This window comes from Scyliorhinus torazame, chromosome 11 (genome assembly GCF_047496885.1).
Source record: "Scyliorhinus torazame isolate Kashiwa2021f chromosome 11, sScyTor2.1, whole genome shotgun sequence".
NCBI classification, from domain to species: domain Eukaryota; kingdom Metazoa; phylum Chordata; class Chondrichthyes; order Carcharhiniformes; family Scyliorhinidae; genus Scyliorhinus; species Scyliorhinus torazame.
In genome coordinates, this window is record NC_092717.1 from 185,431,221 (window position 1) to 185,459,083 (window position 27,863).

At 47.1% G+C, this 27,863-nt stretch overlaps 1 protein-coding gene across 3 annotated transcripts in view; it reads right to left on the reverse strand.

Moving 5' to 3' along the window:
* Positions 1 to 27,863, reverse strand: part of nbeal2 (neurobeachin-like 2) — a 519,702-nt gene that overhangs the window by 138,835 nt on the left and 353,004 nt on the right. For all 3 annotated transcript variants that reach the window (XM_072468153.1, XM_072468151.1, XM_072468152.1), the window contains 6 exons: positions 19,560 to 19,710; positions 17,588 to 17,746; positions 12,150 to 12,309; positions 11,458 to 11,546; positions 6,446 to 7,162; positions 1,500 to 1,678 (listed from right to left, as the gene is read on the reverse strand). In XM_072468153.1, the coding sequence (XP_072324254.1) occupies positions 1,500 to 1,678; positions 6,446 to 7,162; positions 11,458 to 11,546; positions 12,150 to 12,309; positions 17,588 to 17,746; positions 19,560 to 19,710 (1,455 nt within the window). The remainder of the gene's footprint in view (positions 1 to 1,499; positions 1,679 to 6,445; positions 7,163 to 11,457; positions 11,547 to 12,149; positions 12,310 to 17,587; positions 17,747 to 19,559; positions 19,711 to 27,863) is intronic.

Below are 27,863 nucleotides of genomic sequence, written 5' to 3' on the forward strand. Positions count from 1 at the left end.
TGGTGTTCCACAGCTCCACCCATACAGATTCCACATGCTCCAGGCTAATATCCTTGGTTACTATTGCATTAATCTCCTCTTTAACCAGCAAAGCTACCCCACCTCTCATTACTTTCCTTCTATCTTTTCTGAATATTGAATACCCCTGGATGTTGGGTTCTCGTATTTGGTCACCCTGGAGCCAGGTCTCCTTGATCTCAATTACATCATATCTGTTAATGATTTTCAGCATAGATAATTCATCAACCTTGTTAAAAATGCTCCTCGCATTGAGACACAGCCTTCAGGCTTGTTGTTTTGACATTTATTGCCCTTTTTGAATCATGATGTAATGTGGCCCTTTTTGATTTGTGTCTTTGGTTTCTCTGCCTTCCATTTTTCCCTTTACTGCCCATTGTTTCTGTCCCCACCTTACTTCCCTCCGACCTCCTGCATCAGTTCCCACCCCCCTGCCATATTAGTTTAAACCCTCCCCACGAGAACTAGCAAGCGCCCTCCCCCCAGGACATTGGTTCCAGTCCTGCCCAGGTGCAGACCGTTCGGTTTGTACTGGTCCCACCTCCCCCAGAACCGGTTCCAGTGTCCCAAGAATGCAAATCCTTCCCTCTTGCACCATCTCTCAAGCCATCTTATCTATCCTGCCAGTCCTACTCTGACTAGCATGTGGCACTGGTAACAATCCTGAGATTACTACCTTTGAGGTCCTACTTTTTAGTTTAACTCCTAACTCCCTAAATTCAGCTTGTAGGACCTCATCCCGTTTTTTTTACTGATATCGTTGGTGCCTATATGCACCACGACAGCTGGCTGTTCACCCTCCCCCTCCAGAATGCCCTGCAGCCACTCAGACATCCAGGACCCTTGTATCTGGATACATTGGTGGGCCCAGAGGAACACACCTGCTCCTCCTCAACTTCCTTTGCAGCCTTATCCTGTTCTATCGTCCATGGAATTGAGCAGGGTACCCACTGTGCTGGATTTAACCTGTTTTTACCTACAATGACAAACAAAATACCTGATCTTCATGTGAAACCAGTGGGGGCTGTGGACACATGAAGTAGACCCCTTTCAAAATGGTGAAGACACATTGTTTGTGTTCAGGTTACTGGCCACATTCTGAGGCTGTTAACACTCTGTTAACACCAGGCAAGGGCACTCAAAACCAGCCCCTTTAAATCTAAACAGTTTCCTTCTCCAGTCTCTTGCTGTAGGGTTTGTAATTACTCATTTCATTTTAAACTCGATCCTTTGGAATCTGCAACACTTCTAAACATCCTCCCTGAGCATTCTTTTTTCCTGGAAACATTCCCAGTTTACTGAAGTCAAACATTCACAAAGCAATCATGAATCAGAAGAATTTCACTCCCAATGTGGAGTGTGCATCTTTTGTAATTTGTTTTTGGGGGGGTCAGTGGTTGGGTTTGTGGAAAGAGGAGGAGGAGGTGGAAGTGAAGATGAATCCACATAGTTTGCAGCAAGTTCAAAGATGTGACACTGACCTTCTTTTAATTTCATCAGGCGGACGGACCAGCTCGCAGGCTGTCCCAAGTTTGGTCAGGACAGAAAAGATCTGGCCTCGCTCTTTCCACGCTGCATCCTCAGAGCCCTCTACCCCTCGCCACGTTACAGAGAAGATGATGTTTGTCAGCAAGTTGCAAAGTTCCTCTTCTGGTGTTTGCTGGGAAAGAAAAAAGAAACATGGCTGAGATCACTTTTCCATCAAGAAGCCTTGTGATATGTTAATTGCATATTAATTGAATGGAGGCATTCAGATGGTGGGTCTTGACTGGGGATTCAGCTGTGTTCACACATACAGGAGAGGGACAAGTGTTGACTGGGTGGAGGTAATTGATAATGTCACGTGTGTCTCTGTAAATAAAAGCCTGTAAACCCATAAATTCTTGCTTCCGTTTCTATCCTTCACTGCAGGGCAATCCGAGTTGTGGCAAGACATGAACTGCTACTATAGCAATATATAAAAAGTGTCTTTGATATACAAAAGCACCAGTGGGCTTCACAGAGATGCTGTCATAAAATGGGTATTGAGCAAAAGAAGCAGATAGCAGGGATGATCAAAATTTTGGTCAAAGAGATGAAATTTCAGAATGTGAATCTAGAGATAAAGGAAGAACTGGGAGTGGGTAGGCAGTGATTTGGTGATTGTCAAGCTGGATAAAGTTACACAGCTAGGGAGGGCTGAAGGCATGAGGTAAATTAAACACAGGGATGGAGTTTTTGGAGTGCAGAGCCAACAAAGGTCAAAGGCAGATTTGATCGATTGGTGGTACTTGTTGTAGGACAGTATTATGGAAAAAAAGTTTGGATGATCTGAAGTTTTTAAACAATGGTAGAATTACGGTTGGCCAAAGGAGTTTTGAAATTGTCATTGTTGAGGTGACAAAGACATGGATAAGGGTTCCACTAGCTGCCTCAGAGGACGAAGCTTGCAATAATCCAGAGATCAAAGCCGTTGCAATGAAGAGGTGACGGGCTTGAGCTTCCTTCTTACCTAAAGAAGCTACTTTAATACTCTTGCATTACCTGACAAATACAAGCTGATCAGATTTAAGTGATCACCAGATAGACAGAATACATTCAGGTCCTCTATGGTAAACAGAGACCTAAGAATGGGAGCTTTGTGGTTTGCATGTGATATGTGAGATATTGTAGCTAAAGACATATTTATGAGGTCATTGAAAGGATTTGCTCTGGAATTTAATATTGAACAGAGACTGCAGGTAACAGACCATTTTCAGATATGCAAGGATAATGAATGTTGTACCGGGAATGCGCTTCCAATTTCTACAGAATATTCCAAATTTTACTAAGAACATTGGTATTGAACGCTTCCAGGTGAGCTGCAGCAAGGCTTGGATATAAAGTCCCCTCGACTCCTGTCAGTTACGAGTTAGGTACAAAGTAAAAATCTTTCAAAATTGCTTACATTGAGTGAACATCCACTTTCTACATGCAAGCTTATTTCTGATCTTTCATAGTCATAAGATACTGCATATGAAAGTATTTTTTGAAATTTAGATTTCGCAACTCTTTTTATTCCCAATTAAGGGGCAATTTAGCGTGGCCAATTCACCTACCCTGCACATCCTTTTGGGTTGTGGGGGCGAGACCCACGCAGACTCGGGAAGAATGTGCAGACTCCACACTGACAGTGACCCGGGGCCGGGATCGAATCCGAGACCTCGGCGCTGTGAGGCAGCAGTGCTAACCACTGCACCACTGTGCTTCCCGTGCACATGGAAGTATACTGAATTTGTGCTGCTCTATAATCTGCCTAGAAAGCAGACAACAAGTACCAAAAATGGGGGAAAGTGTTCCTCTTAGACATAGGAACAGGTGTAGATTGATGCGACCATCAATTCACTCAAGGACTCGTGTCGGAGTAAAACAGTGGTTTTAATTAACTATCAACTTTGCCTGCCTGCGACTGGTACATACTGAGGACAGTCCACAGGCCAGCTACTCTTATACTCCTTCAAAGGGGCGGAGCCATGGGCTGAGCCCGTACATGCTCCAACATCTCCCTCTGTGGGTGAAGCCATACAATGGCCCACAGATAAAATCCACAGGGTTAATAACATAGAACATAACTGGTGAATTAACTGTATTTACAAACATAGAACATAACTGGTGAATTAACTGTATTTACATTCAGCACATAGATCTTTAGGCCCCGTTTGATCCACAGGAGTATTTGGGTAATTCTGGAGTGGTAGCCATGCTGAAGATTTGGGGGCAATTCCAACAGCGCTTCAAGTTGAGGGCAGGGTCGAGGATGAAGCCGATCAGAGGGAATCATGGGTTTGAGCCAGGGAGGATGGATGCAAAATTCCGGGGGTGGAAGGAGAAAGAGGTAAAAGAGATGAAAGCTCTGTTTCTGGAGGAGAGATTTGCACGTTTGGAGGAGCTGGGGATGGAGTATGCACGCACCAATGGTCTGTCGCACCATTCAATTATTTCTTGGCTGATCTATACCTCAACTCTATTGGCCTGTCTTTGCTCCATATCCCTTAATAACCAACAAAAATCTATTGCCCTCTGTCTTGAAAGTTTTAATTGACGCCTGGAATCCTGTGTGCAGTTTTGGTCCCCTTAACTTAGGAAGGATATTACTGCTAGAGAGGAAGAGCATCAAAGGTTCACTAGACTTGTTCCCAGGATGATGGGACTGCCCTATGAAGAGAGATTGGGGAAACTGGGCCCATAGCCTCTAGAGCTTCGAAGGAGAGGTGTTCTCATTGGAACTATGTTTTGGGATAGGGTGGATGCAGTTAAGATATTCCACCTTTTGGGGGGGTCTAGAAAAAAGGGGAAATAATTTCAAAATAAGGGGAAATCCACTTCGACCTGAGATGAGGAGAATTCCCTTTGCTCAGAGGATCGTGAATCTTTGGAATTCGCTACCCCAGAGGGATGTGGAAGCTCAGTAATTCACTGTATTTAAAGCTGAGATTGAGAGATTTCTAATGACATAAAGGGACATGGGGATGGTGTTGAGTAGAAGTGGATGATCAGCCATGATCATATTGATTGGTGGAGGACACTTAATGGGCTGAATGGTCTACCTCCTGTTTCTATATTCCCTCAACATGCATAGCTTTTGTCTTCTTCACGTGCGGGAGTGGGAGTGTTGCCACTTTGGTAGCGACAACTTACTTTAGGTATTTGGGGGTGTAGGTGGCGCGGGACTGGGCACGACTTTGTAAGCTAAATTTCACAAGCTGTTGGGGAGGGTGAAGGAGGATTTGGGGAGATGGGACAGTCTCCCATTGCTGGCAAGCCTGGTGCAGGCAGTAAAAATAAATATTTTGCCACTATTTCTGTTCCAATGTCTGTCAGTCTTTTTGCCAAAGTCATTATTTCAAGGGGTCGACATGCTGGGCTAGTCTTTTGTGTGGGCAGTGCAGCTAACTCCAAAATGGGTGGCAGTCGGAGGGCTTTGCCCTTCCGAACTTGTTGCACTATTACTGGACGGCAAATGCAGAGAAGGTGCAGGGCTGGAGTAAGGAGAAGGAGGCTTTGTGTGTGAGGATAGAGGTGGGTTCTTATAAAGGATCGGGGTGGGGTCGCTGGCAATGGCACTGCTACCGTTTGATCCACAGGAGTATTTGGGTAATTCTGGAGTGGTAGCCATGCTGAAGATTTGGGGGCAATTCCAACAGCGCTTCAAGTTGAGGGCAGGGTCGAGGATGAAGCCGATCAGAGGGAATCATGGGTTTGAGCCAGGGAGGATGGATGCAAAGGAGAAAGAGGTAAAAGAGATGAAAGCTCTGTTTCTGGAGGAGAGATTTGCACGTTTGGAGGAGCTGGGGATGGAGTATGGGCTCCAGCGGGAGGAGGGCATCAGGTATATGCAGGAGTGGAATTTTGCAAGAAAAGTTTTCCCGAGTCTCCCGGTAGCACAGCCTCCTCGTTGTTGGAGGTGGTGCTGTCGGGGGGGGGGGGGGGGGGGGGGGGGGGGGGGGGGGCTGGAGAGTGGGGTCATTTTGGCTATCAACAGCAGGATTATGGAGGAGGACAAGGAGTCCATGGAAGGGATTAACATGGAAAGGAGGAAGAGTTGGGGATGGGACTGGAAGAAGGGTTATGGTGCGAAGTGTTGCGAAGGGTCAGTGCTTCAACCTTGTGTGCGAGGCTGGGGTTGATTCAGTTAAAAGTGGTGTATAGGGCACAATTAACAAAGGCAAGGATGGGCTGGCTGTTTGAGGGGGTGGAGGACAGTTGCGAGCAGTGTGGGTGGGCCCAGCCAATCATGTCCATATGTTTTGGTCCTGCTCGAAGTTGGAGAAATATTGGGGGTAGTTTTTCAGCACTTTGTTTGAGGTTCTGTATGTGGATTTGGAGCCGGGTCCCCTGGAGGCCATATTCGGGGTGTCAGACCTACCGGAGATGCAGACGGGAGCGGGGGCAGACATTGTAGCCTTCGCCTCATTGACTGCTCGCAAACGGGTTCTGTTGGAGTGGAGGTCAGCTTCTCCCCACTGTGCCTCGGCGTGCCTGGGGGATTTAATGGAGTTCCTGTATTTGGAGAAGGTGAAATGTGCTCTGAGAGGGGCGGATGAGTGGTTCCACCAGAGATGGGGATTATTTGTCTTACATTTTGGGGGCCTGGGGGGTTGGGGAGTAGCATTGAGGGGTGTTGTGTAATGTTGTAATAATGTTAACATTTGAATTAAAATATAAAAAAAAACATCATAGCTTTTCGGACAGGGAATTTCAGATTTCTTTTACCTTTTGAAAAAATGCTTCCTAATTTCCCTTCAAGGTAAGGTGACCTAGCTGTGCACATAACACTTTCAGCGCCCGTATCGTTTTGGTCAGTATACATTGTACTCTTCTTGGGCCAATATATCTTCCTGAGTAGCAGTGGCCAGAACTGAATTCACGTATCTAAAAATTATTACAAAACCAACGAGCGGTTCAATACCTGTGGGTTGCTGGTATTGGAAGCATCATCACTGGGGAGATTCTCCTGGTAGCTACTGTCATCCAGGACATTGGAGAGACTGGAGCTTTTCCATGTCCGAATCCCTGGGAAGGGTTTGAAATTCTCCAGAGGAGACGGTGTTTCTGATGTGCTGACTGGAGTCAGGTTTCCACTCTCAATGGTGGTAAAGGAGCTCATACTCCCCATTTCCGTTCCCAAGTCAAAGGAAGGGAGTGTGAAAGGTGACAGAGGCTGGTAGAAAGCATCATCTGAAATGTCAGAGGGAATGGCTTCACTTAAGCTCGGCATATCTATTGTATTGGAGGAGTGACTTGTATGTTCCAAGGAATCAAATGACTTGAAGTTAAAGGAATCATAGGACTTTTTCTTGCTGGATGGGAAGCTGGGAGACATGGAAAGGTCAGAATTCCCTTCTGAAATGTCTTCGTTGAGATTCTTATTGAAGGGGAGAAAGACTTCAGAATCTTGGAAGTCTGTCTGGCTAGTCATGCGATTAATCAGCTCTTTGCCTTGCTCTTGGATGAAGTGTTGGTTCTTAAGTAAGTCCATAGAGCAGCTATTGAACGAGTTTGATAGACTGGCCTCTCGGGATTCGTATGATTCTTTGACATAGAGTTTGGTCAAGTTGTCCTGCCATCCAGCCTGTTTTGCTAACTGCCGAACAATGTCTTGCTGAGAGTAAATCAGATGGAATAGCTGGAAGAAAATTGATAGTTTAGAACAGAAATAAGTAAATGCCAATGAAAGAATAGGCTAATCAACCCAACAAACCCCTCTGTTGAGAGTTCATGTAAGAAGCTATCATGAACTTCTTTCTTCACATTTCCAATTCTTGTTGTTGACCCCTTATTTCAAGGAACACTTGTCCTTCCCCTATCTCCCCTGAAAGAAAAATTAAACAATGCTATTAATGTATTTACAACCCTAAAACTGCTTTATCAACATGAAAAACGTTTTCTTCAAGTTGTCAAGTAACCTCATTTCCTTCTTTAGAAATCTGGAAATGTCCACTATTCTGATCCATGATGGTGGTGTTGCTGGTGGGGGAACTGCTGCCCTTTAATCCCCAACCTTGGTTGATGTTGTGAACTTAACAGAACTACCTTTGAATCCATGATCATTTGAGTATGGCGGTGTGTGGTATAGTATTGGAAAAGGAACTCCAAAACTGACAACCCATCAACACTGTGCTCACAACTTATGTTGGCACCGGATTTTCACAAGGCCAAGGGAACTAATACCCACGCCTGGGAGGCCTCACCATGACGCTATTTAGCACTGGTCCACACAAGTGTGGCCCAGGTGTAATGGCACCTGGGGAGGGGGGGGTCTCCCAGCCGATCATAGGTCCCTGGGTGTACTGGCACTGGACAGGGTGGTACCTTGGCACTACCACTGCCACTTGAGCACCCTGGCATTACCAGCCTGGAACCTTGGCATTACCAATCTGGCAGGGACACTACCAGGGTGCCAGGATGGCAGTGCCAAGATTTCCATTCCAGTGCCCTGCCCTTGCGAGGGGGGGGGGTTTGCGGATCCCCTAGAAATTAAGTTGGAGCTTTGGGAGCATCTGGAGATTGCGGTGGGGGTCGGGGGATCGGTGGCCCGCTCTCATTTTTTACATTTCTTCATGGGACGTGGGCGTCGCAGGCTGTGCCAGCATTTATTGCCCATCCCTAATTGCCCTTGAGTGTGTACCTCAGAGTCAACCACATCGCTATGGGTCTGGACTCACATGTAGGCCAGACCAGGTAAGGATGGCAGATTTCCTTCCCTCAAGGACATTAGTGAACCAGATGGGTTTTTGCGATGATCGGCAATGGGTTCATGGTCATCATTAGACTTTTAATTCCAGATTTTTACTGAGTTCAAATTCCATCACCTGCCATGGTGGGATTTGAAACCGGGTCCCCAGATCATTATCCTGGGTCTCTGGCTCACTGGTCGGGCGACAATACCACTATGCCACTGTCTATCCTGCACAGACGAGTCGAGGCCAAAATAAACAATGTCCATCCTGTTTGATAGCTGGGTCGTTCCCAGCACTGCAGGCGTTGAGAAATACCCCGCTATTTGCGCTCAAAGCTGACTCGTTTTCTTTGTGCTAAATCACACCTTGATCTTTGAATGAGCTATTCAAACAGTCCCATTGCCCTGTGTTTAGCAAATGCTTGCTTTTTAAGTATTGATCCCATTTCCCTTTGAAAGTTATTGAATTATAGAATCTGCTTTCACCACTCTTTCAGGCAGTGCATTCCAGATCATAAATCACTGCAAAAAAAAACATTTTTCCTCATGTTTCCTCTGATCTTTTTGCCAATTACCTTCAATCTGTGTCCTCCAGTTTCTGACCCTCCTGTCACTGGAAATAATTCCTCCTTATTTACTATGTAGAAACGTTTTGAAATTTTGAACACCCTGATCAAATCTTGTCTTAAACGTCTCAGCTCTAAGGAGAACAGTCCAGTTTCTCTAGTCTCTTGATAGTAGTTTATCACTGATACTATTCTAGTTAATCTCCTCTGCACTCTCTCAAAGGCCTTGACATCCTTCCCAAAGCCCAGAATTAGCCACAATATTTCATCTGAGTCCTAACCAATGCTTAATAATAGTTGAACAGAACTTTCTTGTGGAAAGAAAAGGATCCCGTACATATTTTAATAACCTTTTCAACTTGTTCTGCCACCTTCAAGAACTTGTATACGGACATCTACAGATGTCTCTGTTCCTGCACACTCCCTCCTCTCATTCTTCCGACCACACTTCTCTGCATTAAATTTCATCTGCCAATTATCTGCCTATTCCACCAATCCAGGTCACCTTCTGTATCTCCCTCTCTGCTAACTACAGTTGCAAGTTTCATGTTATCAGCAAACGTTGAAATTATGCACTGTATATCCATGTCCAGGCCATGACTTTGTATAAAAAATTGTACTGCTCCTAACTCAAACTCTTAAGGAACATCACTGACAACTTCCTTCCAGTCAAAAAAATGGTTGTTCACCAGGATTCCCTATTTATAATTCCTTAGCCATTTTCGTATCCATGCAGCCACTTTCCCGTTCAATCCCACAACATTGGGGCAGCACGGTGGCACAATGGTTACACTGCTGTCTCACAGCACCAGGGACATGGGTTCAATTCTAGCCTTGGGTAACTGTGTGTGTGGAGTTTGCATATTCTCCCCGTGTTTGGTTGGGTTTCCTCCCACAGTCCAAAAATGTGCAGGTTAGGTGGATTGGCCATGCTAAATTGCCCCTTAGTGTCCAAAATTGCCCTTAGTGTTGGGTGGGGTTACTGGGTTATGGGGATAGGGTGGAGGTGTTGACCTTGGGTAGGGTGCTCTTTCCAAGAGCCGGTGCAAACCCGATGGGCCGAATGGCCTCCTTCTGCACTGTAAATTCTATGAATTGGGTTACAGGGATAGGGTGGGAGAGTGAGCCCAGGTAGGGTGCACTTTCGGGGGGTCGGTGCACACTTGATGGGCTGAACGGCCTCCTTCAGCACTGTATGGATTTAGTTTTGCTAACATGTCGATGATCCCTTCCACTGAGGGGGTCAGAGAACCAGCAGCAGGGTCACCAATTCCGCTTGGGAGGCAGTGGCAGCAGCTGTCTGTGTGGGCAGCATGGCCAGAAGGACCAGCAGCCAATGTCGGAAGAAGACCAACGACCTCCACTGAGCTGCAAGGGTAAGTTACCACCTCTCTTCTGGCATCAGTTCCACCTGAGACCCCTCAAATTCCCATCCTCATCCTCCACAAATCACAAGCTTACACCTCACACCCTCCCCACATCCGATCTTCGTGCTTGTTCCTCAGCACCCCTTGGTACCCACCAGCGCAACCCCTTCATGTCCAGTTACGGTGCCCACACATGCTACCTGGTATAAACCCCTCTGATCCATCAAACGCTTGGCTCACAACACTCTCTCTTTGTCCCTGCAGGAGATGATAGTCCATAATAAGTGGGAAAGAGTCAAGGGGGAGGAGTAACAGAGATCTGGGTCCTCACCCAACAATGTAACTATCACCTTTTCCTTTCCTTTGTCTTTCCTAAAAACTGAACAGCCCTCAATGTTTAGTTCCCATCCTTGGCCACCTTAGAGCCATGTCTGCATAATCCCAACTATATCATATCCCTGTACATCTATTGAAGCAACTAATTCATCCATTTAATTTTGAATGCACCATGCGTTCAGGTACAAAACCTTGAGGCTAGCACTTTTAACCTTCCTTGTCCCATCCCTACTAGTTTTAACAGTGTCATTATTTGATATAGGCTCTTGATTTCTTTGCCTATCATTTTTATTATTCTCCTTGCTGTCTTTTTCTATTCTTCTTGATATGAAATGAAAATCGCTTATCGTCACAAGTAGGCTTCAAATGAAGTTACTGTGAAAAAGCCCCAAGTCGCCACATTCCGGCGTCTGTTCGGGGAGGCTGGTACGGGAATTGAACCATGCTGCTGGCCTGCCTTGGTCTGCTTTAAAAGCCAGTGATTTAGCCCTGTGCTGAACCAGGGAATTGCTCGGAATCCTGACATAGGTTCCCAACCCCCTGCCATATTAGATTAAACCCTTCCCAACCGCACTAGCAAGTACCCTCTCCCTCAAGGACATCAGTCCCAGTCCTGCTCAGATGTCCAGTTTTTGCAGGTCCCACTTCCCCCAGAACCGGTCCCAATGCCCCAGGAAACTGAAACGTACCCCCTCAAACCATTTCTTCAGTCACATATGCATCCGATACATGCTACTCTGACTAGCACGTGGCACTGGTAGCAATCTTGAGATTACTACAGATTCACAAGTCAAACAGGGATACACTGTTACTGGGTAGAACAACCACATATATATGAAACACTGTTGGTATAAAGGTCTTGTCTACATAACATACTTCATACATCAGCCATATGTCTCCCTATTCTAAAGCTTAACATTCTGTGGGAAGCTGCACAGTAATCATGGAATTTGCAATCTGATGTTTCACTTGCCTTTCGACAGACGTCTAGTCGCACAGTCAGGTCTGCTTTGTGAGACAGATAAACTACAGCAATCAGGTCCTTGTAATTTGGAACAGGATCTAAAAAGAGAAGTGAGACCAGCATTAAAAAGAAAGAGAGGGAAAACTGATCATCTTTGCTAATGAAAATAATCTTGCGGATAAGACATTAAACAAAGTCTGCCCTTCCAGGTTGATGTAAAAGATCCTAATGCACTTATCGAAAAGGTGAAGAAGAGTTTCCCCTGTTGTCATGGCTACTATTTATCATTTATCAAAAAGACCAAAACAGACCATCTGGCCATTATTTCATTGCTCGTTGTGGGCTCTTAGTATGCACAAATTGGCTGCTGAATTTCCTATATTACAACAGTGATTCCACTTTATATTTCACGGACTATAATGTTTTGATCAAACCCTTTTATCATTTTAAACACATTGATCAGACCCTCCCTCAATCTCCTATACTGAGGGAGTGCAAACCACTATTATGCAAACTATCATAATCTAACGCGCAAGCATTCGTATCACACTGGTGAATCTGGGAAACAGTGGACTTGGAGATCCTGCAAAAAGATTAACAGCTTCAAGTCATACTTGGCAACAATAAAAGGAGACGGTCTTCTATTTAGGGTGGGAGCAGTGGTATGATTGTGTCAGTTTGGAGAGACATAAAGTACTTACCCGAGCAGAGCACCTGCTCTGACAGGCACCGAATGAGTGACATCGAGGCAGGAAAGTCATTCAGGTAGGAGGTCAGACCTTGGTAGCCTATATCCTTCAGCTTCAGCCTCAGCTTGAATCTCTCGTGAACTTTCTCGTACTTCAACATCTTATACATTAGCTGGCCATGACACCAAAAAAAAGACAAAGCTTTTCAATCCAGTGGAATTATAAAATCTTAATTGCTACTGTCCAAGATAACATTATACTTCCAGTGGTTCTAAACAAGTACAATCATGAGGTGGAATTTTCTAACCCACCGGCCTGACAAAGACAAATGGGGATGGGAGTAAATGTGGAAGGAGGGCTATTCAAGTGGGGGGGAGCTCACAATAGATGGCAGAGGAGCAAGGAGGTGGATGAAGAAGACAGGCAATGGAAGACAGAGGGAAGACTGAGGAGACGGAAGCTGAACTGCGGCAATTCTGCATGAAAAGCTGACAAACGGGGACTTCTGCTGGCGACAGGTAGAAGAGCAGTCGCACACGAGGTGGCTCCTGCCAGAGAACTTTTACTTAAGCCCTTTTCGCCCAATTTTTGGTGGAAATTTGTGCTGGAGTTTGGTTAGATCGATGGGTTAAGAATCCCACATCAAAGGTATGCCCAATAAATACAGGACTAGGCAGTGGAAAAATAAGGAAATGTCATCGAACTCTGATGCCTCCATGAGGAAAGTTGGCGGAGGCTCCTGCGGCATTGGTGGCCACCCCACTAACCATTGAGATGCTTACAGGTATACAGAACTTCAGAAACTACGGCGGGAGGTCTCTGAGGATCATGAAAGCTCGATTGTGGGGGTGATATCCTCCAATCGATTGGCCTTGGCAAAGGTGATTGAAGTAGTAAAGGTGCATGGAATGGAGTTAAAAGAGGTGCAGTTGGCTCCTTCAAGGCAAGGTGACCAAATCGCCTCTCTGGAGGCCCAGGTGGCCGGTGACAAGGCATTGAGAGCCAAGGTGGACGATTTGGAAAATTGCTCCAGAGGAAAGAACTTGCGGGTGGTTGGGTTCCGGAGCGGTTGGAGGGTCCAAGTCTGACAAAGCTTATGTCGCAGTTGCTTTGGAAGATGGTGGGGGAGGGGGAAATGGCGTACCCTCCTCAGTTGGATCTGGCCCACAGGTTGTTGAGGCAGAAACCCCTTGCTGGCGAACGATCATTGCAGTTTTCAAGTCAAAAAAGAGTTCTATGCCGGGCAATAAATCATCGAGACTCCAGGTGGGAAGGCCACATTGTAAGGATCTATCAAGTTGTTGGAGCGGAGCTGGCCAAGAGGCGTGCAGCATTAAACAAGGCCAAGGCTGTGTTGTATCGAAGCAATGTTCGAATTGGCGTGGTTTACCCTGCCGCCTCCAAATGACTTATCAATCGAAAAATTACTACTTTGAATCTCCGGAGCAGGTTGAGGCGTTTGTGCAGAAACATAGATTGGGATCGAGATAACTGTGAACTATACGGGTTCGGAGATGCAAGTCTGGGGGTGGGAGTTTGTATTTTGGTGGGGTGTTTTGTTTTGACGTTTGGAGCTTTGTACCTGGATTTTCACTGTGGGTTTTGTGGGATGTGTGTTCTTGTTCTTCATGTATCTTTTCTATCTTTTCTAAAGTGGGACTAAAGTTGGATTGGGTGTGTGGGGGGGGGGGGGTGGAGGGGCTGGTTGGCGTTATGGGTTTCTTTGTCATGCTTTTTACTCTGCATGGGGGCCATCCTGCTAAATAGTTAGTTAATGGGAGTGGAGGGATGAGGTATCTGCAGCTCATATTGTGTGTGTGTGGGGGGGGGGGGGGGGCGGTTGGATGAGCATGAGTTTAGCTGTATTGTTTTAGTTGGGGTTTGGGAGAGAGAGGCGGAAGAGTGGGAGTCTTTGTTCTGTCTTGTTGTTTGCTGGGTATTTGGGTGTGGTATTGATGGGAGGCGAGGGGGAGGGGAAGGTGGGGAGGGGTAGTTCTTTGACGTTGCCTGTAAACCTTTCTTTGTTTTATCTTGATGGGGGAATTGGCAGAGAAAAGCTCAAGTATACCATGAAGGGTTCGGCAAAAGGGTTCTATTCGAGGTGGCAGCCTTTCATTGCGAATTTCAGGGGGCTGGTCACCGTCAGATGTTAGGCGAGGGGTGGGAGTTTGGGATTTACTTTGGGCTTTGTCTTAGTTGTTTTTCTTTGTGAGTGGGGGAAGGGGGATGTTTGAGTCTAGAATTATAATTGTACTAGTTGTGTAATATGGTTTTTATGGTGCTATATTAAAAACATTTTCTTAATAAAAGTATATATTTTAAATGAAAAGGTTACAAAGAGGGTCAAATGCATAGCACGCCATTCACTGTAAAGGGATACACCAAGACTCCAGATGTGATGGGTAGAGGTTCAAGTGAGATAGACTCCAGGTCCTTGCAGGTGATGGGCGTGGGGGGCGCGGGGGGGGGGGGGGGGGGGGAGAGAGATGGTGGTTGAATCGAGGTACAGACTTCTTCTTGAGATTGCTAGCCTTTTGTCTCCAGATTGCTGGCACCCCGAACCGTCTGGTGAACACAGGTGGGCAGGAGAGAGTGATAAGAATGTGCTGGGCTGGTGTTTAAATATGGTGCCAAGACCTTCAAACCCGCCAGCTGATGGCGGGTGGTTGAATCAGCGGCCAGCCCGCCAGGTGATTCTGAGGGTAATATTTGTGCATAATTAATTAGGTTTACAATGCAGAATCTGCCGCAGGATCCCGCTATTCCGGTCAGTGGGAAAGGTGCCGCCAGAGATGCCCACTAAGACACTTAGTCTGAGAAATGGTGAATTCTGCCCAATGATCCCTAGAATGAAGAGCTTGTCGTATGAGGAACGGTTGAGGACTCTGGGTCTGTATTCGGAGTTTAGAAGGACGAGGGGGGATCTTATTGACACTTACAGGATACTGCAAGGCCTGGATAGAGTGGACATGGAGAGGATGTTTCCACTTGTAGGAGAAACTAGAATCAGAGGACACCATCTCAGACTAAAGGGACGATCCTTTAAAACAGAGATGAGGAGGAATTTCTTCAGCCAGAAGGTGGTGAATCTGTGGAACTCTTTGCCGCAGAAGGCTGTGGAGGCCAAATCACTGAGTGTCTTTAAGACAGGGATAGATAGGTTCTTGATTAATAAGGGGATCAGGGGATATGGGGAGAAGCAGGAGAATGAGAATGAGAAAAATGTCAGCCATGATTGAATGGCGGAGCAGATTCGCTAGGAATGCAAGTGAGAGCTTGTGTCTAGTTTGAAAGCCTAGTTTGGGAGGAGTTAAGACCATGTTGGAGTGTTTGCCTAGCAGATGCTGAGGCAGAATCCCCAGAGAAAACTCGCATGGTAGAAGGTAGTATTGGGAATGGAAAACATATGTGAAATCCTTGTGAGCAGTGAAATAGTTTCGATTAGTTCTGAGTAAAGTGATCGTCAACTTTAATTTCCAATTTAGAGGCAATTTAGCGTGGTCAAGCCATCCACCCTGCACATCTCTGGCTTGTGGGGGTGAGACCCACGCAGACACGGAGAGAATGCGAAAACTCCACAGGGACAGTGACCCGGGGCCAGGATTGAACCCGGGTCCTTTGCGCCGTTAGATAGCAGTGCTAACTACGGCACCACCATGCCGCTGAGTGATTCGCAACTCAAGAGGCCGAGTAACATAACACATTTGGTGTTTTCAGTTGTTGGTAAAATAAAGAAAGGGGCAAATTTTTTATTATGTTTAAAATATAAGTTACCTCCAAAAAGGAAATGGATTCTCCACCCCGTACGCTGGCAGCACGGTAGCATTGTGGATAGCACAATTGCTTCACAGCTCCAGGGTCCCAGGTTCGATTCCGGCTTGGGTCACTGTCTGTGTGGAGTCTGCACATCCTCCCCGTGTCTGCGTGGGTTTCCTCCGGGTGCTCCGGTTTCCTCCCACAGTCCAAAGATGTGCAGGTTAGGTGGATTGGCCATGATAAATTGCCCTTAGTGTCCAAAATTGCGCTTAGTGTTGGGTGGGGTTACTGGGTTATGGGGATAGGGTGGAGGGTAGGGTGCTCTTTCCAAGAGCCGGTGCAGACTCGATGGGCCGAATGGCCTCCTTCTGCACTGTAAATTCTATGAAACATGGATTGAGATTGGGCAGAGAACCGGCCGAAATCGGGGTTCACGCCAGGCACCAAAATATTCGATATGCTCTAGCCCCTGCTGGCACTGGGATTGGGGCTTTTGCCTGTGTGCCAGCAGGAGGATGCTAATTAGGACCCATTTGAACCCACTTCGCAGGCCTGGCACCAGAGCCTCCTTGCCCTCGCGATTCTCCAGTCTGGTAATCAAGTGGGCAGGATTCACTACAGGTATCACCAAACGTGAACCTGACGTGGGCCAAGGGAGTAATGCCTTAAGGGAGTTGTTCCCAAAGTCCAATCGAGGGCTAGCCTCCTCCCCTCCCCCACAATGCCTTACCTGCCGAACCCTCTTCTACCAGATCCCACCAGGGCGACCCCCCCCCCTCCACCCGAGACCCTCTAAAATGGGAGACCCCCCCCCAGGGACTCTCTAACTAAAGAAATCCCTCACAGGGAGCCTCTAAATAGGGATGCACCCCCACAAGAACCTCCTAACTAGGGAGACCCCCCACAGGGACCCCGTAACTAAAGGGATTCCCTAAATAGGGGGACCCCGTAAATAGGGAGTCCCCCCCAGGGACCCTCTAAATAGAGAGACCTCTCCCAACGGGACCCTGTAACTATAGAAATTTCCACAGGGTTCCCTAAATAGGGAGACCACCCACAGGGACCCTTAAATAGTGAGACCCCCCCACCATAGTAACCTCCTGACTAAAGTTTACAAATATCACAGATCAAAGAAAGTTAAGTACTGTCAATTCCAGCTCATATATGTACGCGTGGGTTTCCTCCGGGTGTTCCGGTTTCCTCCCACAGTCCAAAGCCGTGCAGGTTTGGTGGATTGGCCATGAAAAATTGCCCTTAGTGACCAACAAAGGTTAGGAAGGGTTATTGAGTTACGGGGATAGGGTGGAAGTGAGGGCTTAAGTGGGTCGGTGCAGTCTCGATGGGCCGAATGGCCTCCTTCTGCACTGTCTGTTCTATGTTGACTTCAAAATCACTCGTGTGAAGGGGCATGACTGAAAGGCACTTAACTCCCTATGATGTGGTTGTAATGCTTATGGTTACAGCACTTAGAGTGAAGAAGATGAATGATTATTATTGCTCAATAGGTACAAACATATATATATATACATTTATTGTAATTAAAAAGTTCTCATTCAACAAATACTTCCAAGTCTTACCTTCATTTTGTAATTTTTAATGGGAGACACACACACTCAACGCATATGCACATGCACACACCACACTTATTCTTTTTTACTTCTTGTAATTTCTATGTTTGTCCAGGAACAACTCACCCTGAAGATCTTTTCACGCACTTCATCTGAATATTTCTTCTGTAGGATCAATGAGTACAATACCTCCACATTGCCAGGGTCAAAGAGCAAGGTATAGAGCTGGTCTCGAGAAGGACCTCCCTTCAACAGACTGAGCATAACATCTAGAATACCACTAAGCTGAGGAAAACAGAAGCGTTTTATTCTGTGGGTCTGAGATATTGTAACCAAAAGGAAAGAGTGAAACAGCCACCATTGGATCACATCACAAACTCAATCTGAAGCATTTTCCAACCTAAGGTAAGGAATTTTGAGTATCTCAGCTCATCAGTTGCATTTGTACATTTGAGTCAGCAGGTTGTGGATTCAAGGCCCCCTCCAGGACCTGAAGACAACATTCAAGCTGCTTCACTAAGGGATTGCTGAACTGTTGGAGTTGTGCTCTTATGACAGCACCTTCCAAACCAGTGACTATCTAGAAGGAAAAAGGCAGCAGATACATGGGAACACCACCACCTGGAAGTTCCTCTCCAAGTCACTCACAATCATGACTTGGAAATATACTGTTTTATTAAAATAATTTTAGAGTACCCAATTCATTTTTTCCAATTAAGGGGCAATTTAGCGTGGCCAATCCACCTATCCTGCACATCTTTGGGTTGTGGGGGCGAAACCCACGCAGACACGGGTAGAATGTGCAAACTCCACACAGACAGTGACCCAGGGCCAGGATCTAACCTGGGACCTTGGTGCCGTGAGGCAGCAGGGCTAACCCACTGCGCCACCGTGCTGCCCTTGGAAATATACTGTTCTTCCTTCACTGTCACTGGGTTAAAATCCTGGAACACCGCCCTCCCCTCCCAAAAACAGCACACTAGGTGTACCTCGCCACATGGATACAGCAGTACAAGAAGACGGCTCAGCACCACTTTCTCAAAGGAAATTAGGGATGGGCAATAAATGCTGGCCTAGCCAGTGAAGCCCACATCCCATGAATTAATTTTTAAAATTTGGAAAGGAAGATGGTTTTATAAGAGTTGGATGAAATTTGGAAAGGACAGTAACTGGAATGGTACTTCTCTTAGTCATAAAAGTTAACCTCCCCGCACATTGGGCAGAAATCCCGTATGCCCCTGTTCAATGGTGCGCAGGAATTCAGCGCCGGACAGAAATTGGTATTACGCCTGCATGAATTTCCTGTTAGACCTTCTGCTGCTACCTGCCAAGACGGATCGGGAAAGCCACTGGTAGCCGATGTGAAACTAATTTGCATCCCACAAATGGATGCAGATGAAGGCATGACTGGAATCTTCCACCCATGCCTAATTCTCCATGCCAGTGGAAAAACACGCCAATCCAGAACACAGCTGGAACAACATAGCGTGCAGAAGTTGGGACCTGAAGAATGCTTGGAGCTGTGTTTGGATTTCTGGATGGAGGCCGTCAGTGACCCTGGACCACCCTAGCAGTGGGTGGGAGGGAGCATCAGCTGCACCCTCGAGCTTCAGTGTCATTAAACAGGCCTCAGAGTGTCCCTGGTGATCTATCTTATTCTTCAGGAGGTCTACCTTCTTTCTTCAAAGGTGGGTCAGTGGTGTTGGGCAACCTTTCAATATGATATCCGGATATGATGGCAGGACAGGTGCATGCCCGCCACAGAATACAGCGCTAAATCCCAGATGAATAATTAATGATGTCGGGGCCAGAGGATATGGCATGGTTCCCCATCAGCCTCCGTAGGGGGAAACACTCTCTGTCCCCCACCCCCGTTACGGAACTTAGTCCCAGATGGGAAAATTTCACCAATCATGTTAGGCCTAACATCTTGGTTGAGCTTGTACATACAAAAAACAGCAAAAACACAAATTACAAATGGACGGGGAAAGGGACATAAGTTTATTCATCAATCTGGTCCCAATACTATGGATCCACATGCTTATGTTATTTATAATCCCTATGGATTAATCCTCAACAGCAGTTGTAACAAGATTACCTGATCGTCGTCATTCGCTGTTGCCATGTAAGAGATGATGCTGTGCAATTCCTCAGCTGAAACTGCTTTGGTGATAAAATCTTTCACCAGGTCGAAGAGCGACAGTTGAACTGTTTTAACGTCAGCTGTGACCTGGTAATCCTTCTGCGGGCTGAGAATAAATTTATATATATTTTTTAAATTTTCCAATTGTAGCCATGTAAAATGGCTGCGTTCCGATTAATCTGGCCAAAACCCAATTTAAAATGGCTAACCCGAAAGACTGCTGGGAAAAGCAGCCAAGAAGACACAAGCAGGCAGCTGCAGACAGGTTCACATATTCAGCTCTGGGAACGTAGCCCAGATCGATACTCAGGGCTATCAACAGCCCTTCAACCCAGGTATCCGCAGTTTCATTCAGGACTGTTTACACCTAATCAACTCAGACATCCACAGTTAAATCGGCTATCCCCGGGAACAATTGCAACATATTAGCAATTGAATACCGGGCCAGACCTGTCGGCGCCTGCAGTGGCCGAAACAAAGACAGGTGAGCGACCAACCCCCGATCGAGGAATCGCCTCACCATTGGACACATCGACCCCAGAGACTGGGGACAGAATCCAATCACTTCGGACTCAGGGTCAAGGGCCGCCCCGGGAGTCGGGAAGCCCCTGGGCCCTATAAAAGTAAAGGTCCAAGTTCAGATCTCGCTCTCTCTCATCTTCGCCTGCTCGAGACCTTCGGAAGACCAGCCACCGGTAGCAGTAAGTTTGAATCCAACAATCGCTATCCGGTAGAGACACCTAGCCACCGACCTGTAGCAGCCTTTTGAATCCCGCGGGCCAGATTTGATTGGACAAGCCATTCATTTCCTTGACCTGGTGGGCTCTTCCTAAGTTAAGTATTGGTCAGTAGTGATAGGTTTGTTATGTAGAAAGTAGTATTAGGGTATTAATATTGCTTGTTGTATATAATAAATGACCGTTGTTTTAATCCTTACTAAGCGGTGTGCTGTGTTATTAATCATAACCTAAACTTGAAAAGTGGCGGTATCATAAAGATATCTGGCGACTCATGAGCAAAGGTGACCGAAACAGAGCAAATAGAATAAAGCTAGAAAGAGCAACACAATTAAGGGGCAATTTAGCGTGGCCAATCCACCGACCCTGCACATTTTTGGATTATGGGGAGTGAAACCCACGCAGAAACGGGGAGAACGTGCAAACTCCACACGGAGTTACGCAGGGCCAAGATCGAACCTGGGTCCTAGATGCCATGAGGCAGTAGTGCTAACCCCATTGCACCCCCCGAAAAGAATAAATAATTATAATAATCTAATAATAATCTTCACTAGTGTCACAGGTAGGCTTACCTTAAGACAGTTAGACAGTTAGACTTTCACAGCAAGGTGAAAGAGAGAAAGAACAGGAGGAAGGAACAGGGAGGTTAACACTGCAGTGACGTTACGGTGAAAATCCCCAAGTCACCACATTCCGGCACCTGTTCGGATACACTGAGGGAGAATGTCCAATTCACCTGACAAGCACGTCTTTTGTGACTTATGGAAGGAAACCGGAGCACCCGGAGGAAACCCACGCAGACATGGGGAGAATGTGAAGACTCGACACAGACAGTGACCCAAGCGGGAATCGAAACCGGGACCCTGGCGCTGTGAGGCAACAGTGCTAACCACTGTGCTACCGAATTAAAGTGTTTGAGAAGCTGCTGCATCCCTCAGGGGTGATATTTCCGACACTTGATTTCTTGGTAGCTTGGTTTTCATTCAATGTCCCGATCAGGCAGTGACTAATATTTTAGTGGGCGGCATGGTAGCACAGTGGTTAGCACGGTTCGTTCACAGCGCCAGGGACCCTGGTTGGACCCTCTCTGTTCTCTCATCAAAAGACGGTTCAACATGATTGTTCTCAACAAATCAGTGTTGGCTTTCCGCAATTAACCCACATATGCCCAAGTGACTATTAATTTGATCTAGAATTATAATTTCTAGAATTATCTTCCCTATCATTGAGGTTAAATGAATGGCTTGCATTTGCTGAACTTATCTTTACACCTTTCTTTGACCAAGGACGTTTAGTCCCCTGCTTCAATGTCTAAATCCCCTTTTTGGTCCCAAGTCAGCCCCACTCTTCCTTTTGCCATATTTTCAACATTTAATCAGTACAGATTGGATTATTTTTTATGTTCATCACTTAAATATAGGAAAACTGAATGCTTTACTTCACATTTTCGTCAAAAATTAAAGTGTTTACTTTCTCAGCTGCTTAGATGAACTGTAATTTCAGAGAAAAAGGAAACATAAGAACGCAAGAACATGAGAACTAGGAGCAGGAGTAGGCCATCTGGCCCCTCGAGCCTGCTCCGCCATTCAATGAGATCATGGCTGATCTTTTGTGGACTCAGCTCCACTTTCCGGCCCGAACACCATAACCCTTAATCCCTTTATTCTTCAAAAAACTATCTATCCTTATCTTAAAAACATTGAATGAAGGAGCCTCAACTGCTTCACTGGGCAAGGAATTCCAAAGATTCACAACCCTTTGGGTGAAGAAGTTCCTCCTAAGCTCAGTCCTAAATCTACTTCCCCTTATTTTCACCCGCCAGTGGAAACAACCTGCCCGCATCTATCCTATCTATTCCCTTCATAATTTGATATGTTTCTACAAGATCCCCCCGCACCTTCTAAATTCCAACGAGTACAGTCCCGGTCTACTCAACCTCTCCTCGTAATCCAACCCCTTCAGCTCTGGGATTGACCTAGTGAATCTCCTCTGCACACCCTCCAGCACCAGTACGTCCTCTCTCAGGTAAGGAGACCAAAACTGAACACAATACTCCAGGTGTGGCCTCACTAACACCGTATACAATTGCAGCATAACCTCCCTAGACTTAAACTCTATCCTTCTAGCAATGAAGGACAAAACTCCATTTGCCTTCTTAATCACCTGTTGCACCTGTAAACCAACTTTTTGCGACTCATGCACTAGCACACCCAGGTCTCTCTGCACAGCGGCATGTTTTAATATTTTATCATTTAAATAATAATCCCTTTTGCTATTATTCCTACCAAAATGGATAACCTCACATTTGTCAACATTGTATTCCATCTGCCAGACCCTAGCCCATTCACTTAACCTATCCAAATCCCCCTGCAGACTTCCGGTATCCTCTGCACTTTTTGCTTTACCACTCATCTTAGTGTCGTCTGCAAATGTGGACACATTGCACTTGGTCCTCAACTCCAAATCATCTATGTAAATTGTGAACAATTGTGTGCCCAACACTGATCCCTGAGGGACACCACTAGCTACTGATTGCCAACCAGAGAAACACCCATTAATCCCCCCTCTTTGCTTTCTATTAATTAACCAATCCTCTATTCCTGCTACTTCTTTACCCTTAATGCCATGCATCTTTATCTTATGCAGCAACCTTTTGTGTGGCACCTTGTCAAAAGCTTTCTGGAAATCCAGGTATACCACATCCATTGGCTCCCTGTTATCTACCGCACTGGTAATGTCCTCAAAAAATTCCACTAAATTAGTTAGGCCCTTTATGAACCCATGCTGCGTCAGCCCAATGGGACAATTTCCATCCAGAGGCCTCACTATTTTTTCCTTGATGGTGTCATGTGAGGGTACCTTTAAGACATGGATGTTTAAGCAATGCACCTTTAAGAAAAGAGTGATGTCATAGAGTGGGTGGAGCTCAGCTCAGTTCAGCCATTTTGAAGTTTCAGTTTGAAAAGTGCGTGGCTGGTTTTGCTGAGAGCAGGTAAAAAGTCCCTGGCTGGTTTTGCTGAGAGCAGTTTAAAAGTCGAAAGCCAGTTTGAGACAGCAGCTTGAGAAGTTCTGTTTTGCTGTGATCTGCTTGAAGGGAGAAAGCAGGTTTGAGAAAGCACAAATGCATTCGCAATTTCGCTTGCCATCTCTTTTAGCACTCTGGGATGCATTCCATCAGGGCCAGGAGACTTGTCTACCTTTAGCCCCATTAGCTGCCCATCACTACCTCCTTAGTGATAACAATCATCTCAAGGTCCTCACATGTCATAGCCTCATTTCCACCAGTCACTGGCATGTTATTTGTGTCTTCCACTGTGAAGACCGACCCAAAAAACCTGTTCAGTTTCTCAGCCATTTCCTCATCTCCCATTATTAAATCTCCCTTCTCATCCTCGAAAGGACCAATATTTACCTTAGCCACTCTTTTTTGTTTTATATATTTGTAGAAAATTTTACTATCTGTTTTTATATTCTGAACAAGTTTACTCTCATAATCTATCTTACTCTTCTTTATAGCTTTTTTAGTAGCTTTCTGTTGCCCCCTAAAGATTTCCCAGTCCTCTAGTCTCCCACTAATCTTTGCCACTTTGTATGCTTTTTTTGATACTCTCCCTTATTTCCTTAGATATCCACGGTTGATTTTCCCTCTTTCTACCATCCTTCTTGTTTGTTGGTATAAACCTTTGCTGCGCACTGTGAAAAATCGCTTGGAAGGTTCTCTACTGTTCCTCAACTGTTTCACCATAAAGTCTTTGCTCCCAGTCTACCTTAGCTAGCTCTTCGCTCATCCCATTATAATCTCTTTTGTTTAAGCACAAAACACTAGTGTTTGATTTTACCTTCTCACCCTCCATCTTGAAAAAATTCCACCATATTGTGATCGGCCTTGACCGACCTCGTTAAACCAATCGACATGTAGATTAAAATCCCCCATAACTGCTGTACCATTTCTACATGCATCAGTTATTTCTTTTTTTATTGCCTGCCCCACCATAATGTTACTATTTGGTGGCCTATAGACTACTCCTATCAGTGACTTTTTCGCCTTACTATTCCTGATTTCCACCCAAATGGATTAAATCTTACCCTCCATAGCACCAATGTCATCCCTTACTATTGCCCGGATAATATTCTTAAATAACAGAGCTACACCACCTTCCTTACCATCCACTCTGTCCTTCCGAATAGTTTGATACCCTTGGATATTTAACTCCCAGTCACGACCGTCCTTTAACCATGTTTCAGTAATAGTCATTCACGATGATTTGCGCCATCAACTCATTTACCTTATTCCGAATACTACGAGCATTCAGGTAAAGTACACTTATGTTGGCTTTTATACCTCTGTTTTGAATCTTAACACCTTAATCAGTAACCTCTCCTAAGTTATTTTTCCTCTATAATTTTCTCCTAATTTTCCTTGTCGTTGAACCCATATGTGATGAACGGTAACTACCTTATCATCATGTAAGGTGATGTCCCCTTTAAGACCAGGCTTGGAACCCTGGGGACTCCGCCTCTGGCTCCGCCCATCTGGGAGCCATACATAAAGGCCTGCCTCATGGTCTGTATAGCAGTCAGCTCTCGTCCAAATCTGTAGCATAGTTATTAGCCTAATAAAGCCTTCTTTACAGTTTAATCTCTAAGCATCATTATTGAGGGTACCTCAATTTATTAGGCTAAACTAGATTCAGGATGGACGCAGGCCTAAAACCAGAGAAGCTCAATCTGGAAGCACGAACGCCGGAGGCAAAGGAAATTTTTTAATACTCGCTGCGGTGCTTCGAGGCCTACCTGGACTCCGCAGAGACTCCCATCCTGGGGCCACGCAAGCTGCGTCTACTCAACGCCCGGGTGAGTCACAGAATCTCCGCCACGCTCGAAAAGGCGACGAGTTATGAGGAAGCGATTGAGTTGCTCCGCAAGCGGTTTGTCAAACCCGTCAATGAGGTGCACGCCCGGCATCTGCTCTCTACCTGCCGGCAGCGCTCGGGGGAATCGCTCGACGAGTTTGTTGAGAAACTCACCGCGCTGGCCAGGGACTGTGACCATCAGGACGTGACAGGGGAAGTCCATATGAACCTGCACATCAGAGCTTCTTTCGTGTCCGGCATCCGCTCGACCTACATCCGGCAGCGGCTGCTCGAAAACGGGGCAAAAGACCTCCAGGAGACGCTAACGCTCGCCTCCTCGCTGCAGGTGGCCCGACATAACTTGGGTACGTACCCCGCGGACTCTGCGAGCCCCCCCCAGACTTCCTCAGACTCGCCCGTATTACAGGCCTGCGCCACGCGGCGACCCGCTCACCATGGGGGCACACCTTGCTACTTCTGCGGGCAGGGCCAGCACCCACGCCCACGCTGCCCAGCCCGCTCTGCGATCTGCAGCGACTGCGGGAAGAAAGGGCACTTTGCGAGGGTCTGCCTGGCCAGACCCAGGGGCCAGGAAAACAAAGAACAGCTGGCCCGAAAATCAGGCTCTCAGGCCCGCAGGCCTCGCAATGCTGCTGCGCACCGACCCGACACGTCCTCTTCTGACGCGTCATCAGCCTCGTGAGAATCATGGGAGCGGCCATCTGGTCGGCGGCCATCTTCTCGACCCGACAAGTGCGACCAACGGCAGCGGCCATTTTACGACTCCGACTACCCGCGACTGGGTGCGATCACCCTCGATCAAACTCGGCCAAAACACCTGCAGAACTCCATGATGCAGGTCCAGGTCAACGGGCACGACACTGCATGCCTCTTCGACTCCGGGAGCACGGAGAGCTTTATCCACCCTGAAACGGTAAGGCGCTGCTCCCTACGCACCCATCCCACATCCCAAACCATAGCCCTCGCATCTGGGTCCCACTCGGTACAAATCACCGGGCACTGTATTGCGGATCTCTCGATCCAGGGTGCCAAATACACCCGTTTCAAATTTTATATCCTCCCTCACCTCTGTGCCCCCCTGCTGCTCGGACTGGATTTCCAGTGCAGCCACCGAAGCCTGACACTGAAGTTCGGTGGACCCTTGCCCCCCCTCACGGTGTGCTGCCTTGCGACACTGAAAGTCGCACCCCCCTCGCTATTCGCTAACCTCACTCCCGACTGTAAGCCCGTCGCCACCAGGAGCCGGCGCTACAGTGCCCAAGATATGGCTTTTATCAAGTCAGAGGTCCAGCGTTTACTGGGAGAGGGGGTCATCGAGGCTAGCAACAGCCCTTGGAGAGCGCAAGTGGTGGTAGTCCGGTCCGGGGATAAGAAACGGATGGTCGTGGATTATAGCCAGACCATAAACGGATTCACGCAGCTTGATGCGTACCCCCTTCCTCGCATCGCGGAAATGGCAAATCGGATCGCCCAATACCGAGTCTTTTCCACGGTCGACCTCAAATCTGCCTACCACCAGCTCCCCATCCGACCAAAAGACCGCCTCTATACTGCCTTCGAAGCAGCCGGCCGGCTCTTCCACTTCTTCAGGGTCCCCTTTGGTGTCACAAATGGGGTCTCCGTCTTTCAAAGGGCGATGGACCAAATGGTGGACCAGTACGGTTTGCGGGCTACATACCCGTACTTGGACAATGTCACCATCTGCGGCCATGATCAGCAGGACCATGACGCTAACCTCAAAAAGTTCCTCCAGACCGCCCGAGCCCTTAACCTGACCTATAACGAGGGCAAATGCGTTTTCCACACCACCCGGCTGGCCATCCTCGGCTATGTCGTGGAAGACGGGGTCCTAGGTCCCGACCCCGACCGCATGCGCCCCCTTAAGGAACTCCCTCTCCCCCGCAGCCTCAAGGCCCTCAAACGGTGCTTGGGGCTTTTCTCCTATTACGCCCAGTGGGTCCCCAAGTATGCGGACAAAGCCCGCCCACTTCTAAAGACCACCACTTTTCCCCTCTCGGCTTAGGCTCAATTGGCCTTCAACCGCATCAAGGCCGACATCATCAAGGCCGCCATGCACGCGGTGGACGAAACCATCCCTTTCCAGGTAGAGAGCGATGCATCAGACATCGCCCTGGCTGCTACCCTCAATCAAGGAGGCAGACCAGTAGCGTTCTTCTCCCGAACCCTCACCGCCTCCGAGATTCGACACTCTGCAGTCGAAAAGGAGGCACAAGCCATTGTGGAGGCTGTGCGGTGCTGGAGACACTACCTCGCCGGTAGGAGGTTTACCCTCGTCACCGACCAACGGTCGGTCGCCTATATGTTCGATAACACGCAACGGGGCAAAATAAAAAACGATAAAATTTTGAGGTGGAGGATCAAACTCTCCACCTACTCGTACGATATCAAGTATCGTCCAGGGGAGCTCAACGGGCCCTCAGATGCCCTGTCCCGCGGCACATGCGCCAACACGCAGGAGGACCGCCTGCAAGCCATCCACAATGACCTCTGCCACCCGGGGGTTACCAGGCTCGTCCATTTCATCAAGTCCCGCAACCTACCTTACTCAACCAAGGAGGTCAAGGCCATGGTCAGGGCCTGCCAGGTCTGTGCGGAGTGCAAACCGCACTTCTATCGGCCAGACAAGG